The 14,507-nt window shown below is 39.7% G+C and overlaps 1 protein-coding gene across 21 annotated transcripts in view; it reads right to left on the reverse strand.

Annotated features, from left to right (window-relative positions):
* The window catches only part of MBNL1 (muscleblind like splicing regulator 1), a 197,549-nt gene that overhangs the window by 36,573 nt on the left and 146,469 nt on the right, over positions 1–14,507 (reverse strand). For 20 of the 21 annotated variants that reach the window (XM_077826805.1, XM_077826822.1, XM_077826825.1 and 17 more), the window contains one exon: positions 16–186. In XM_077826805.1, the coding sequence (XP_077682931.1) occupies positions 16–186 (171 nt within the window). Of the gene's footprint in view, positions 1–15; positions 187–2,299; positions 2,434–14,507 lie in introns of those variants that run through there. The other variant, XM_077826823.1, reaches the window with a different exon arrangement.

The raw sequence follows: 14,507 nt of genomic DNA on the forward strand, positions 1-14,507 counted from the left end.
TGAAAACATGCTTACCACAGGTTGTAATGGGGCACCAGGCATCATGGCATTGGCTAGTTGCATTTGCTGGGCCAGCATGGCCATGTTCTTCTGCTGAATCAGGTTATTGCGTCCATTTATCTCCAACTGTGTTTTTAAGTGTGGGGGTGGGTGAAGATATTTGCAGTTCTCCCTTGAGCATCGACCCTAAACATAGGAGAAATGAGCATAACTGGTGTTAAAACAGCCACAGGAATATCCACCTTCATTATGTCACTTACCAAACAAAGTGACATATGGATAACCAAATATTTATAAGAGCAACAATAAATAAAGAATGATAACATTAAAGTAGTATCACTAAACTATATGTTTTTACAGCATGTCCTCAGAGAACTACTGTTGCTAAAGGTGAGCAAAATGCTGTTCCCTTGAAAAGAAAACAACTGTTTTCTGTGGTTACAAAATCTTTTTCAATTAAAAATACCCTAGCCAAAGCACTCATGTAACCCACAGACCTGCCTCCACAAGTCTCCACATTGGCAAAAGGCTGTACAGCCAGACATCCAACTACTGGAGTGCAGTCCAACTTTAGAAGTGAGCCCAAGAAAGTACAAATACTACTCTGAACATGCTAAAGACGGATCTGTTTGCATTATAATAAGGGGAACAGGAAGCAATGAAAGGTTAGGCTAGCATTCAAGGGTAGAAATATTACTAGGGAAATAACACTGCAAACCAATAAGGTTCTACAGCTCTGATTATTGCCACCACATGGCACTCCTGGGAAAAGGTGATCATATCAAATACATTTTTTTTCTGTTTTGCAATGGCACACACCATCTATGACAGGCAGAAACCAACTGTGGCGGTAATATGCATGTTCTATGCAACAAATTTGACATGCTAATTTTGTCTAGATTAAAAGGATGCATCAATGTGAACTTCAGTCATATTTTTTTTAAAATGAGGTAGAAGTAATTTCAGGTACATCACCTACCCCAGAGTCCTCCTGACAAGAAGACAACTTTGCCTGTTATTTCAGAACTGTTTCTCTCTTCCCTGGTGCTGTGTGAAAGACCCCACACGTAACAAAGGAAAATTACTTCAGAAAATGTTTTCAAAAGTGACCTCTGATTTCTGGGTGCCTTCCTTAAAATCTGGGTTCCCAGCTTGTGAAACTATGAGGTCTCGTTTTGGGGAGTGCTGAGCACTCAAGGCTCCAGCTGAAGTCACTGGAAACTGTGCAAGCACTGCACTCTGAAAAGCTAGGCTGAAGGTTTCCCGCGTTGGACATCCAAAAAGGTGGCACCTAAAACACAGGTCACTTTGGAAAATGCTGGTTTTACTAAATATACAGGAGAAGGAGTAAAAATGCTGCCAAATGCGAAAAGCAGGAAAAACAATTTCCCTCAGTAAATCTCTGTTATAGTAATTATTGTAACAATACATATCACAACACTAGATAAAACATTACCAGAGAGAAGTATGATTTTTAAGATGATGGTATCCCTTTAACATTTCATAGGACTGAGGTTAGAAAACATCGTCATTCATTAGCAATATGAAAAACTCTATGCAATAATTGTTCTTAAACTTTCAACAATGAAGACCGTTCTTCCACTGAGACACTAAATCAACTGAAAAAACACAAATACAAGGAGAATAAAATCAATTGTTGGGAGAACCGATCTCTTAAACTGTAAGTTTTTGCTTCCTCTCTTAATCTTTGAAATGAATCCAAGCAGGAGCAGAGACAGAAAAACAGAGCCTTAATTTAAGCTGTTTTCATCTGGCTTGGTTTTGCTTTTTCAGGAAACAAATTAACTCAATATAGTTTGACCTTACACTGAATTTTGCTCAAAAAACCACAAAGCTAATTTGAACTCTCTTTTTTAGTCAAAACCCCCCTTTTTTTCCTACCTATCTTTTTCTACTCTTGGCAGCTCAACATATATGAACCTCGTTTTCACAGCAAGCCAACTGGCATTTCAATGATCTTTGCATAAGGCAGTATGTCTGATAATGGGATTATACATAATTCTTGAAATTGCTTTGGGGTTATGTACCCATTGCATTCACTCTAAAGAATACTGCACTAAAATGTATTTTTCAGAGCACCTATTTATAATTATTTAGAACATTTCCATGAGTGAAGTATAGTTTCCATTACAAGGTGCAATCTACCAAATCCTGTTTATCCAGAGCAAGGATGGATAAACATATCTACCAATTTATTACAGTCACAATAGAAAAAATGCAGGATGCAGGTATTGAACAAACAATAGCACTACCATGCTGGTCAAGCTGAGAGACATACTTGTAGCTTCTTGAGCTAGCAGCCCTCAGAAGGTCATGGACGATGGTTCTGTGACAGGCTGAGGCATATTAGGGAAAGGATACGTTGCTACAGAAAGCCAAAAATACTTCCATGATGAGGAGCTGTGGACCTGTCTGGAGGAAGAAGAACTTATACTCCCAATCTCCCAATTGTGCATCTATCCATACCCCCAGAAGGGATCACAATAGCTGTGGGAGTTAATACAGCCTCAGCAAATTCCCAGAGTATCCCTTCCCACGGTAAAACCTGTGGCATGGGGATCAGGTGGAGGAAATCTGAATGAGAATTCCCCTCACAGAGTTCCTTCCTTATTGCTCTGCTGTGTGGTTTACCCTCATTTAGAATGAGTCACAGGGCCTGCCCCCAAGTCCCTTGGATCTCCTGGGATCTGCCGGAGGCCCTGACATCCATATGTAGGCAGAGAAAGCAACTCTCTGTGGCATGTATTCTTTGGAGCCACACTGCTCCATGAGCTTTCCTCAGCTACAGCTGCCTTACGGACCCCTTTTGGGGGAAGGAGTAGGGGACTGTGGAAGTGGCTCTAGAGAAAAGCTCCAGATAATACAGCCCCAGATCTTTTCCAGGTAAAGTCCACAGAGACAGAGTGGGACACTCCTGCCCCTGGCTTACCCAGTCCTTGCCCTTTTTCTCTTTCCCTCCCAGTCTTCCACAGAGATCTCAGGAGCAGAGAGCCCTCTTTGAAGTCTGAAAGAAGGCCATTCCTTGTAGGAAGCTCACCTTCCTTACCAGATGGGAGGAGACAATCCATGCCTCAGAGGATTCCCTCTGCATGCGGATCTGGGGGACACAGTCCTCCATCATTTCCATTAGCCTTACACCTACCTAAGGCAATTGGATTGGGCTGAGACAGCGAGAAAGCAGACTTTGCAAGGCCATTTTGCAGCCCCCAAATATACACTTTAATATTAAAAATACCTTGTTATTCTTTTTTGAAACACATGAATGGAAGGCTATATTAAGAATGTACCCATACTGTACCTGAACTCTTAAATTAACTCAAGGTTAAATTTGGATAAATTGAAGAAATCTAATTTTAGTACCTTTATGACTTTTTTAGAGTTCCCTGTCCATCTCAGAGAAGAACACGTCTCATCCTTAAATAGCAAAACCCGGTATTTCCTAATATTCAACATTTACACACACACACCCCCTAAATTATATTACATCTGGCTTATGGACTGCATTTTTTTTTAAACAAACCTCCACAAAAAAAGTTCCTTCAATGATGTTTTTGCTAAGCCATCTAATCAATGAAGATCTCACATAGAGAACGTATGTATCTACACAGTGCATACGCTGTGGCATAAATACAACTTAATTCCCTCATGATGTTCCAAGCCACCATAAGGAGGATCTAATTGGCGAAATATCATATCTAACTAAAAACTGCAGAAATTTAACAAGACTGTGATGATCTGTAAAACAGTTTGCATCCAAAACCAAATAAAGTTCCCTCTTCCAAAAAGAAATTCTAATCTGAAATTGCACGCTAGGGTGGCAGGAAAGTGACAGATTTCTTATTCATCTTTGACACCTAGAGATAATCCTGTCTAATGTTACAACAGGACATGGCTTTATCTAGAAGACATAATGTATGGGCAGCATTAAACACAAGTCCGTGTTTAATGACACAAGGACTGCAGTGTGTCAGTTTTGTTTTGCTGAGTCACTTTATGTAATCCTCCTTTCTTTCATTAGTTTAAAGTCTGACTCAATGTTGTTTTAACTCTTTTTTTTTAAGTTTAGCAGAATGTTGAGAAAAAAGATGTAAAGGTTAAAAAGATCACAGGACAGAGACTGGGGAGCCCACAAACTAAATTTTACAGTTTCCTTGCAATTTTTTCCTCAGGCAGGAAGGTTTGGACTAGTCTTGAAGGCAGCAGAGTACTGTAGTGCAACCTTCTAACCCTTTGCATCCTGGGAATCCTCTGGGAAAGGAATCCTCATTCCCAAGAAAAGGCTGCCCTAAGATGCATCTCTGATTCCTCCCTCCCCAGCAGCATGGCTCTTATAGCTGGGAGGTGACTCCAATCCAGTGAGCTGCATTATCCACTTTAGAATCTGACTAGAAGCTCTGGATGGATTGTAAGAATACATACAATTCTGAGATTGCAGAAGACAGGCAAGCAAGCCAAAAAGAAGCTCCACTTGGAGGTTCTTCATATGTTAAAAGTAATTAATTTCACAGTAAGTAATTTCATATAATCACTTCTGTACTTTTATGTACAATACAAGGTCACTGTAGCAGGTCTTTAGCACAACACTACAGATCAGAATACAGTGGTGATAGAGAGCTAGGTAGAAGAAGAGGCAAATGGAGGGTGAGTGGTAAAGCACACAAAGAGAACTTTCAGGCCAGATCCTCCACTAGTATAAAGTGCCATAGCTGCACTGACTTCAATAAAGCTGTACCCATTTACTCAAGTTGAGGATCTGGTCGCTAATGAACACAGTCAGGGGCTTCATTCCTTTGGCATAAACAATTGCTGGAGCGTACATATTTGGAGTGAGAGGCCCATGCATAGCCTGCTTCTTGTCCTATACTATGTAAGTGTAACTGATTTGCTAGATTGCGTTTGGTACATCTCCAGCCATTGTGAAGATTTTGTGAGATTCTTATTTACACATCTTTGTAGTGTGCCAGACAAGCTGGCCACAGATCCCTGCACTTGGCCAGAGTACAAATGGAGTCAGTGGGACTGTGTAGGGCAGCGTCTGGGCTAGAATCAGGGTCTAAAGCTATCGGGTCAGATTCTGTTATCACTTATACTGGTTTCAAAGCCACCTAACTTCTTTTAGGTCAATGGACTCATACCTGAGTTAGTCCACTCAGAGCAGAATCAGCCTGTTAGTCCTTGTCCTCCATAATTGTGTGATACAGTTAAATGACAATTGGGAAAGTCTCAGTTAATGGCTGTATGTAATGTTATGATTCTACTATGAATAAAAGGATTTTCTTGTTAGCCTGTAAAAGTGACAGCATACGTTTGATCAAATTAAGGCAGATGACAATTTAGCTGAGAACATCTGTTCTCAAACAGTTAAAAATTTGTTAAAACTTTAAAAAACAGGCCAATGGTATACATAGTAAGCTGTGCTTGGTGTCATCTTCCCTTGCAATATATCCTCAAATGTCAGCAGCAGGTAAAAAAATAAAGTCAGGGTGCAGTTAACGGAGAAAAATGCAACAATTACATTGTAGATAAGATATGAAATACTGTGTGTAATCTGACCAAATAATGTAGCATTTTGACACTGACTATCTGGGGGGACCCAGTTTAATATTTCAAATAAAGATTAGAACACTATGTGATAATCAAATCCTATGTAATAAATAAGAGATTTGTGGGGGGAGGGAGGTACATTAAAAGCATAAAAATAAAAAAATCCATAAATGAGCAAAGTGTTGAATTTTAGCTTGTTATTTCAAGCATAAAATGAGTACATAAATCTCAATATTCAACATTACTATAAATACAGCTGGAAAAAAACATGCCCTCAAATCTGATATATTCTATCCTTCTGCACAGGACTATATATCATGCATGTGCAGAAGGATGCAATTGGTTTAGTAGGTCTTTATAATCTTCAACTCCTGTGATCTTATGACATTACAGCAGTCCTGAAACACCTTTGAAGCTGGAGTAATATCATCACCCCACATAACTGCAACTTTCACTCTGAAGTCCAATGGACAGATTTTAAAAAGGTATTTAGGTGCCTAACTGCCATTGAAATAAATCAAACATCTGCCCCTAAGTCAACAAGTGATAGTGCTTGTGGGGTTTAGTTGCATAATTCTCAAAGACTTAATGGGAAGGCATAACTACTACATTTCCAGATGATTATGGTCCAGATTCTAGTTTGCAGTCTGGCTCCTTTACACTAAGTAACACAAAGGAGCCAGAATCTGACCATGATTACCAAGCTGAGAATTCCCCTAGCAGATGGGAACTTCCAACAGGCATAAAAGCTGGTGGGGCTGGCTCCTCTGCCAACTGCAATGCCCCAGGACAGAGCTTTGTCAAAGGAGGGAGGGGAAGAGCCAGTAATGGAACAGAGCTCTGCTCCTTTGGGACCATAATCAGCTGTCAGAAGTACAGAGTAGCCCCGAGGCTGCTATAATTGTCAGAAGGATCAGGAGAACTTAAGACTCATGGAGTTGTAACCAGCAACCTGAAGTCTTACGTCCCCCTCTCTCCTGTACCAAGCTATCTTGGCTCAGGAGGGAATATGGCCCTTAATCTTGAAAGATTCTTTAGAACTGATTAATCCTGATTGATTTTTTAGCAACACACTGACAGCATGGACAAGTATTTAAATCAAATTTGCACAAATAAACCAACTTCATTTCAACACATGACTTTCCAATCATATTTAATATAAGTTGTAATATTCTGTAAAAGAACCAGAGTCTTTGGACCATATTTAGTTTGGTCTAACTTTTTTATATTAAAATCCATGTTAATAATCCCTGCTGATGATTTACAGAAAAAAACAACAGATCTTTACTAGCTGCCTGAAAGATGACATTTTACACTAAAGCAGTGTAGAAAATCAGACTTAATTACTGTCAAATGAGTGAAGTGAAACTACAGTATGAGCACTCTGTGAGTTACCCCATTTTTAGACTAAAGAAGAACTTGATTCACAGATACAATGTGGACACAGATTAGTCTCCTACCTTCCTATTTTCCCTATAGATTTTCATTGTCTCTTGCCCACTCCTTCCATTTTATGGGGGATTTTTATGAGATGAGCTACAAATAGGGAAATGTCACTGATTCACCTTGTGATGCTGACAGTCCAGGTGCCAGCTCATGCCAAGGTCCCCATGTTCCAGGTGGACACTGACAGCTGGAATCTGTCTAGATCACTTATGGGTTAATATTGATAAAATCAATATTAGCATTCTAAGAAAATGTTTAATGTTTAGACTCTATTAAATGACTGTGACGTACTTGTAAAAATATTTGTGTTCCATATTGTAACATAGTATTTGAGCGGTTGTATTGTGACTGTATGAATCGCCATACAGGAAAGGGACATTAATTTGTGTGAAGAGCTGCTCTACAGTAATTGTTATGCCCCTTTCAAAAGAGGAAGTCCATCAAAACCTGACAGGCTATGGGTGGATCTTACAACTGAAACTGTCCTATATCTGGACTAAGCAATGGTCAACAAAAGAACTAAAGACTTATTTTTTTCTGCACTCCTCCCCATTAAGATGAGTCATGCAAGTGGACTCCTCCCATCAGCTAAGTTTGCAGCTCAAAGCACATGGAAGGATGAGATTAAAAACCCCAAACAAACTCTACGCTGCTTGGACTCTGCAGGGACAAGGTGTTTCTAGGCATAAGCAAGAGATCCCCAGCTGCTTAGCCTGGATTAGCCCTAAAGGTCAAAAAGAGCTTGCTGATTATAGAAACCTGTATTTCCTTTTGAAACCTGAGACTGTAAACTAATTGGTTTGTCTATGTTTGTTTGCTTGCTTTAATCTTATAAACAACTCCCTACTTTCCTTTATCTATTTAATAAATCGTCATATAGTTTACTATAGAATTGCCTACAAGCATTATCTTTGGTGTGAGACTTAAAGTGCAACTGACCTGGGTAAACTACTCGTCCTTTGAGATTAGGAGTAAACTGAACGTTGCTGTGATTCTTGGTGATTCTGACAACAGCTGTCAGTCAGTGCCCCTGGGAAGGACCCCTTCCCCCCAGGGCTGGGAGCCGGGGCCTGGGTGAGTGGGATTTGGCAGCTGTGGCTGCAGGGGAATGGACCAATCAACTGCAGATGCTGGGGAGGGACCAACAGCGAAGTGGATCAATCGTGGCTCTTTCTGAACCGCAGCCTCTGATCTGCAAAAACCCTGGATATTTCCTGTTATTTGAAAATATGCCCAGACAGAGGACGGAGACTCAAAAAGGAGGCAATGTCCAGAAAAATCCAGACATATAGTAAACCTAACTCTCAGTGTACTGGTACTGTTCTCCAACAGTCTCAATTTGGATATTATGGTACTTCAACAAAATGCATTTGGATGACAGTAAATGAGGAGCTACCAGGAAAAAGTTCCCCCTCCTTCTGCCCTCAGATGTTAGGGACAAGCAGAGATGTCAGGCAAAGAATTTATTTATGGTATTGCTACTGGAATGCAAGCATAGCGGTGCTTCAATATGTGAACCATCAGAATACATGCATCTTGGCCAAGTTTATTACTAAAATGTTCTCATCCATTAGGGCTGTAGCGAAGTCTTGAGGGTCTGGCCATAATAACCAAAGAACGTCTCCTGATTCAGGATACCATCTGTGTATCAGCAGTGATAAAAGTTTTTTCTGCACATTTCCTCTCCATGCAAAGTCAGTATTCTTAACTAAAATATATTTGGGATTAAATAACACAAAAGAATTCTACCATCTGACTCTTAAAAATAATTTAAGAAATTTGTTAAGGAGGGAAGAGCAACTCTTCTATAACTGATGCCATCTATTTTTACTCCAAAGAAAAGCTATCACATTTCAGGTGCATTAGCAATTTAACATATCTAATCATGTTGCATCCTTTTCAGAGTTTGGAAGAGGTCAAATTACTGTTAGGCAATTAGCAAACATATTCATGCTAAGGAATACCGATAGCGCTGCTGTGACACTGGCAGGCCAGATGCCAGCTCGTGCCCAGGTGGCAGTCGTTAGTTAAGAACTGACAAACTTATAGCTGGAGACCAGACCAGTTCACCCATACGTTAGTTTTGCTCAGAATAGGTATTAGCCTAATAAGAATGTATTTAACATTTAGAGTCTGTGAAATGCTTGTTGGCTGCTGCATGCATTAATCACACTTATAATGTCTGTATTCTGTGTTATAAGAAAATTTGTACGTTTTGCTTTATAACTTTGAAAATGTTTGCTCTGAACTTGTGAACTGAGGCATGGGAATTGACACCTCCCCAGCCAATCCAGAAGGAATTAATGGTTAATGGCCCTATCGCACCCACAGAGGACTATGTGCTGGAGGCTTCCTCCCATCGCTTTTAATGCTGGAAGAAGGAAATAAAAATAGCTGATGAGATCTTTTTCACTGTTTGAACTGTGACAGGTCTAGAGACACCAAACTGAAGTCAGAGATCCCCTGGGACCCCCTGGGTCTGCCCTGAAACACACATTGAATAGACAGATCTCTGCAGCTCTGTCAGTCTTTAGATGTTAACTCCTTTGTGTGTATATGTTTGCTTGTTTGAATATGTAAATAACTCTCTTATTGCTAGCTAATAAACCTTTAGATGGTTTATTCCAGGACTGGCTACAGGCATGGTCTTTGGTGTAAGATCTAGGTTACCAGTTGATCTGGGTTAAGTGATAGGTCTCTTGGGACTGGAAGCAACCTGATGTGGTGTGATTGACCATTTATCACTAAGTCCAGTTTGTCTAGGTGGCATGATAGACTGGAGATCATACCTGAGGGACTGCCTGTGACTCCATGATAAGACTGTTATAGTGATCCAGATGTTCACAAGTGTTGCTGGCTTGGTTAAATCTAATTTCAGAACACACCACCAGTTTGGGGTGTCTGACCTTTTCTGACAATCTACCCTGAGGTAGGACTCACAGTTGTGATCCACTGTAGACAACGTGACACCCCAAAAAACAACATATAAAGCAAACCAATCAGACAGATTTTACTGCCAATTTACATTACTCATATAGTTAAAACACAAGCATTGTATATGTTACTTGGTCAAAATATGATATTTCTTCATCATTGCATAATTTTTCATAAAACCATAAGGCTACTGTATCACAATATGTAATTTGGCTCCCATAAACCAGATCATCCGTATTATAACACCACTTTACAACACTCAAAGTGCTTGACTCCTGACAACAGTGTTACAAAGATAGTGCAATGTTTGATATTATAATTAGACTTTCTACGCAGACTATTCATAAATATGCATTAAAACAAGAGAGAAAAAATACGGAGCTGTTGTGAGCTATGGTAATGTCAGCCATGGTAACAATGTATCTTAATAAGTAGGAATGTGAAAGTGAGAGGGGAAAGCACAGACAGCTATCACATGATGTTTTTCTCCTGCTATCATATCAACCGACATTTAGGCTGAAAGCCCAGGCTGTGCTAAACAACCAGCCTGAGTGTCATTAAATTAGGGCAGCGTTATGTCTGCAATATTTTTAACTGTCTAGCCTTGGCAAAAGTAGGTGACTGGGATTAGAAGTAGCTGGCCTGCATTTGCCCAGTCCAAGAGAATACTATAATACCTCTGCAGAGTTGCTTTTCCCTCGTGTATTTACCATGTTATACTTGGGCACTGTTGTGTATATTTTATCATGCTAAAGGGGAGGGAAAAATCAAGTCGCCAGTCAGTTGCTGAGTGCGTTACTTGCCCCACCTCCCTGCATAGGGAATGCATGCTTCTGTTGAATGTCTACAGTTACAGATGATTTAGGAGCAGGTTACTTTATGCATCCCACAAAAAGCAAGTTCATTGTAACAGCCTTGATTGATCAGGAATATTATCTTGGCCAATAGGTGCTGCAACCTCGGCCCTTAAGGATCCAATCCTGTGAGAGGCTGAGTAACGCTTGAGAGACACTGTGCTCCCTCAATTCCCACTGAGTGGGACTTGTGTTGAGAGCATTTGGTACTTCTCAAGATAGGAGCTTATGCATAAAGGGCCTGATCCAAAGCCCACTGTCAATAGAATGATTCCCATTGATTTGGCTTGGCTTTGGATCAGGCCCATGTTGTGTATATTTACATAATTTCTAGTGTTTAAATGCCTGATTTATGTAGAATTGAAGAAGACTGAGTAGGGGCTGGAAGAGGAAATATATTTTCTGTATAACACTGAAATATTGACATTGGTTGACTAATCTTTTTTTTTTTTAACATCATAAATCACTCCATTTTCTTTCCTCACAGAGATTCAACAATATCCTATGAGATGCCATTTCACACCAGTAAGTGACACTTGGCCAAAAAGCTGACATCTCTGTCCACAACACACTTCCCAGGAGATGTGGATGGCACTCAGAAGAATTGGTTTATAACCCAATGACATGCTAAGCCCTTGAAACAAAAAAAGTACTTATGTCCACATCAGTCTTTCACTTTATGCCTGTTAACAGCCAGTTAAATTAAGTCAGTGGGACATTTGCCATTGACTTAAGTCAGTGGGAGATAAGGCCCTGCATGCACCTTCTCCGAAGTATGGCTTTCATTTGCACTGGGGCACAAAATATAGCAAACCGTGCTACTAGTATTGAGAGAAAACAGAAGTTACCATGCTGCCCAAACAGAAGTTGCACAATGTTTGGTGTTGCTAGCAATTCTAGAGCACATAGGCATGATGACATCATTCAAAGGGAGCTGGATTTGCATCAAGGCCAAAAATACAAGCATCAAATAAATGAAAAGGCACGCGCAGGAACAGCTGCAAAGACAGCAACAGCCAGAGGGTGAGATCTAGAAGAAGAGTCCAGTTCAAAGCTCAACCACAGGGTGCGGGGAGACCGACCCAGAACGGCCAGAGGCACTTATAGTAGAATCCTACATGAGAGCAAACGGCACTGTTGACCTATTTCTACCCTTTCTTGGCCGGGTATAATTGCCTAAGAAATTTTTTTTAAAGCCAACACACATGCAGAGCTGAAAGTATTAAGAACAGGTTTTTGATCCGTTTAGTTATAAGAGCTATAACCTACCCACAAAAATCACAGGTCTTTTGTTGCGTATTATCATTATCAACAATGCCAGTAAAAATATTTTTAGTTGAAAAATTAGGTTTGTCAAAAATGAATGTTTCCCCACAAAAGAAATCTCTTTTATAATGAATTTTTCCATATTAAAAAAAAAAACACCCCAAAACCCTGTTGAGATGGAAATAATTTTTTTACATATTTTAAAAACACTTTTGTTTCAAATAGTTGGGAAATGCCTAACTTTTCTCAGGGTTTTGTAACATGAAGTAATACTGGCTTCTTTTTTTTCCACTTGGAAAACAGTCAGAAAGTGGGGAAAAGCCCATTTTTCCACACTTTGTACCTGTTCTCCAATGGTCCAAAAAAATGGAAAAGAGTCAGAAAATGGACTTCCATACTTCCATAACTTTTCAAATTGTCTAGTGGGAAAACCATTATAATCTGACATGAACATTTTGAATGGACTTTTTTCCTGTTAAAATTTTCACAGGGAAAATTCTCATTTTCTGGCCAGCTCTAGTTATAGCATAATGTCATAATTTTAAATTAAAAAAACACAGGAAAGTAAATAGGTGTACATGCCACCAGTACAGAACTGATTTTATTTCTTTTTTACTCAACTTGTCTGTCTATCTTGAGTCGCCTCACTTTTTGGTAAAAATGAAAAATATTTATTTAAAATTTTATAATTTCCCCCCCATTCTTAGTATTTTACTGTGAGTGTGAGTAAGGGGAAAAGAAAGGAAAACAATCAACGGGATTCAAGCTGAAGTAAACAGGAAAGGCCAGTTCTTTGACCAGAGAAGATAACGGTTATAATGTAAATGCAGTCGGGGCTTGATCTGAAATCCATATGTCTTTCTATTGACTTCAGTGGGTTTTGGATCAGGTCCATAAAGCTCACAGACCACATTTCAGTGTAAGCTGCCACTTTACAGGATTTTCAGAAGCACCTCTCCATTGCTATAGCATTTGGATATATGTTTGCTTATTCCTCAATAATCAAATGCTATTTGTGAGGAAAGGTTTCCAAGTAAGTGAAATATGTGTTAGGGTGAAGTTGGAACAATTAAAAGCTTGTTTTAAAAGTTCAAAGAATCCACGTAGATACATGCATAAAAATCCCATTGAAGCCATTTCTTAAATATGATTCACTTTAGTAGAATCACAGAACTGGAAGGGACCTCAAGAGGTCACCTAGTCCAGTCCTCTGAGCTCATGACTGGACTATTATCTAGACCATCCCGACAGGTGTTTGTCTAACCTGCTCTTAAAAATCTCCAGTGAGGGAGATTCCACAACTTCACTAGGCAATTTATACGACCGCTTAACTACCCTGACAGTCTAGGAAGTTGTTATTAAAGTTCAACCTAATTGCCCTTGCTGCATTTTAAGTCCATTGCTTCTTGTCCTAACCTCAGAGGTTAAGGAGAACAATTTTTCTCCTTCCTCCTTGTACCAACCTATGTACTTGAAAACTGTTAAGTCCTCTCCTCAGTCTTCTCTTCTCCAGACTAAACAAACCCATGTTTTTCAATCTGCCTTCAGTGATCATGTTTTCTAGAACTTCAATCATTTTTGTTGCTCTTCTCTAGACTTTCTCCAATTTGTCCACATATTTCCGGAACCAGCGCAGAGTAGAATGGAAGAATTACTTCTCGTGTCTTGCTTAGAACATTCCTGCTAATACATCCCAGAATGATGTCTGCTTTTTTTTGCAATGGTATTACACTGTTGACTCATATTTAGCTTGTGATCCACTATGACTCCTAGATCCCTTTCCACAGTACTCCTTCCTAGGCAGTCATTTCCCATTTTGTATTTGTGCAACTGATTGTTCCTTTTTTTATTGAGTTTCATCCTATATATTTCAGACCATTTCTCCAGTTTGTCCAGATCATTTTGCATTTTAATCCTATCCTTCAAAGCACTTGCAACCTCTCCCAGCTTGGTATCATCTGCAAACTTTGTAAGTGTACTCTCTATGCCATTATCTAAATAACTGATGAAGATATTGAACAGAACTGGACCCAGACTGATACCTGTGGGACCCCACTTGATATGCCCTTCCAGCTTGACTGTGAACCACTAATAACTACTCTTTGGGAATGGTTTTCCAACCAATTATGCAGCCACCTTATAGTAGCTCCATCTAGGATGTATTTTCTTAGTTTGTTTGAGTAGGTAGAAAAGCCTTACTAAAGTCAAGATATACACATCTACTGCTTCCCCCCATCACAGGGCTTGTTGCTAAATTAATACTGTGTGTATCTACTAATTTACAAGGCCAAAGGAGTGTGCATGTCTGAAGGCAAACTATGGCCCATTATGCTTTCTCCAAGATGTACATACGCAATACTTTCTTCTATCCCACCCAAGCAACCTGGTGAAGGGGAGATTCTGGACAATGCCAATGTCATTCTGAGGGAAAAGCACCAGAAG

The sequence above is a fragment of the Eretmochelys imbricata genome, chromosome 9 (genome assembly GCF_965152235.1).
Source record: "Eretmochelys imbricata isolate rEreImb1 chromosome 9, rEreImb1.hap1, whole genome shotgun sequence".
Taxonomy (NCBI): Eukaryota; Metazoa; Chordata; order Testudines; family Cheloniidae; genus Eretmochelys; species Eretmochelys imbricata.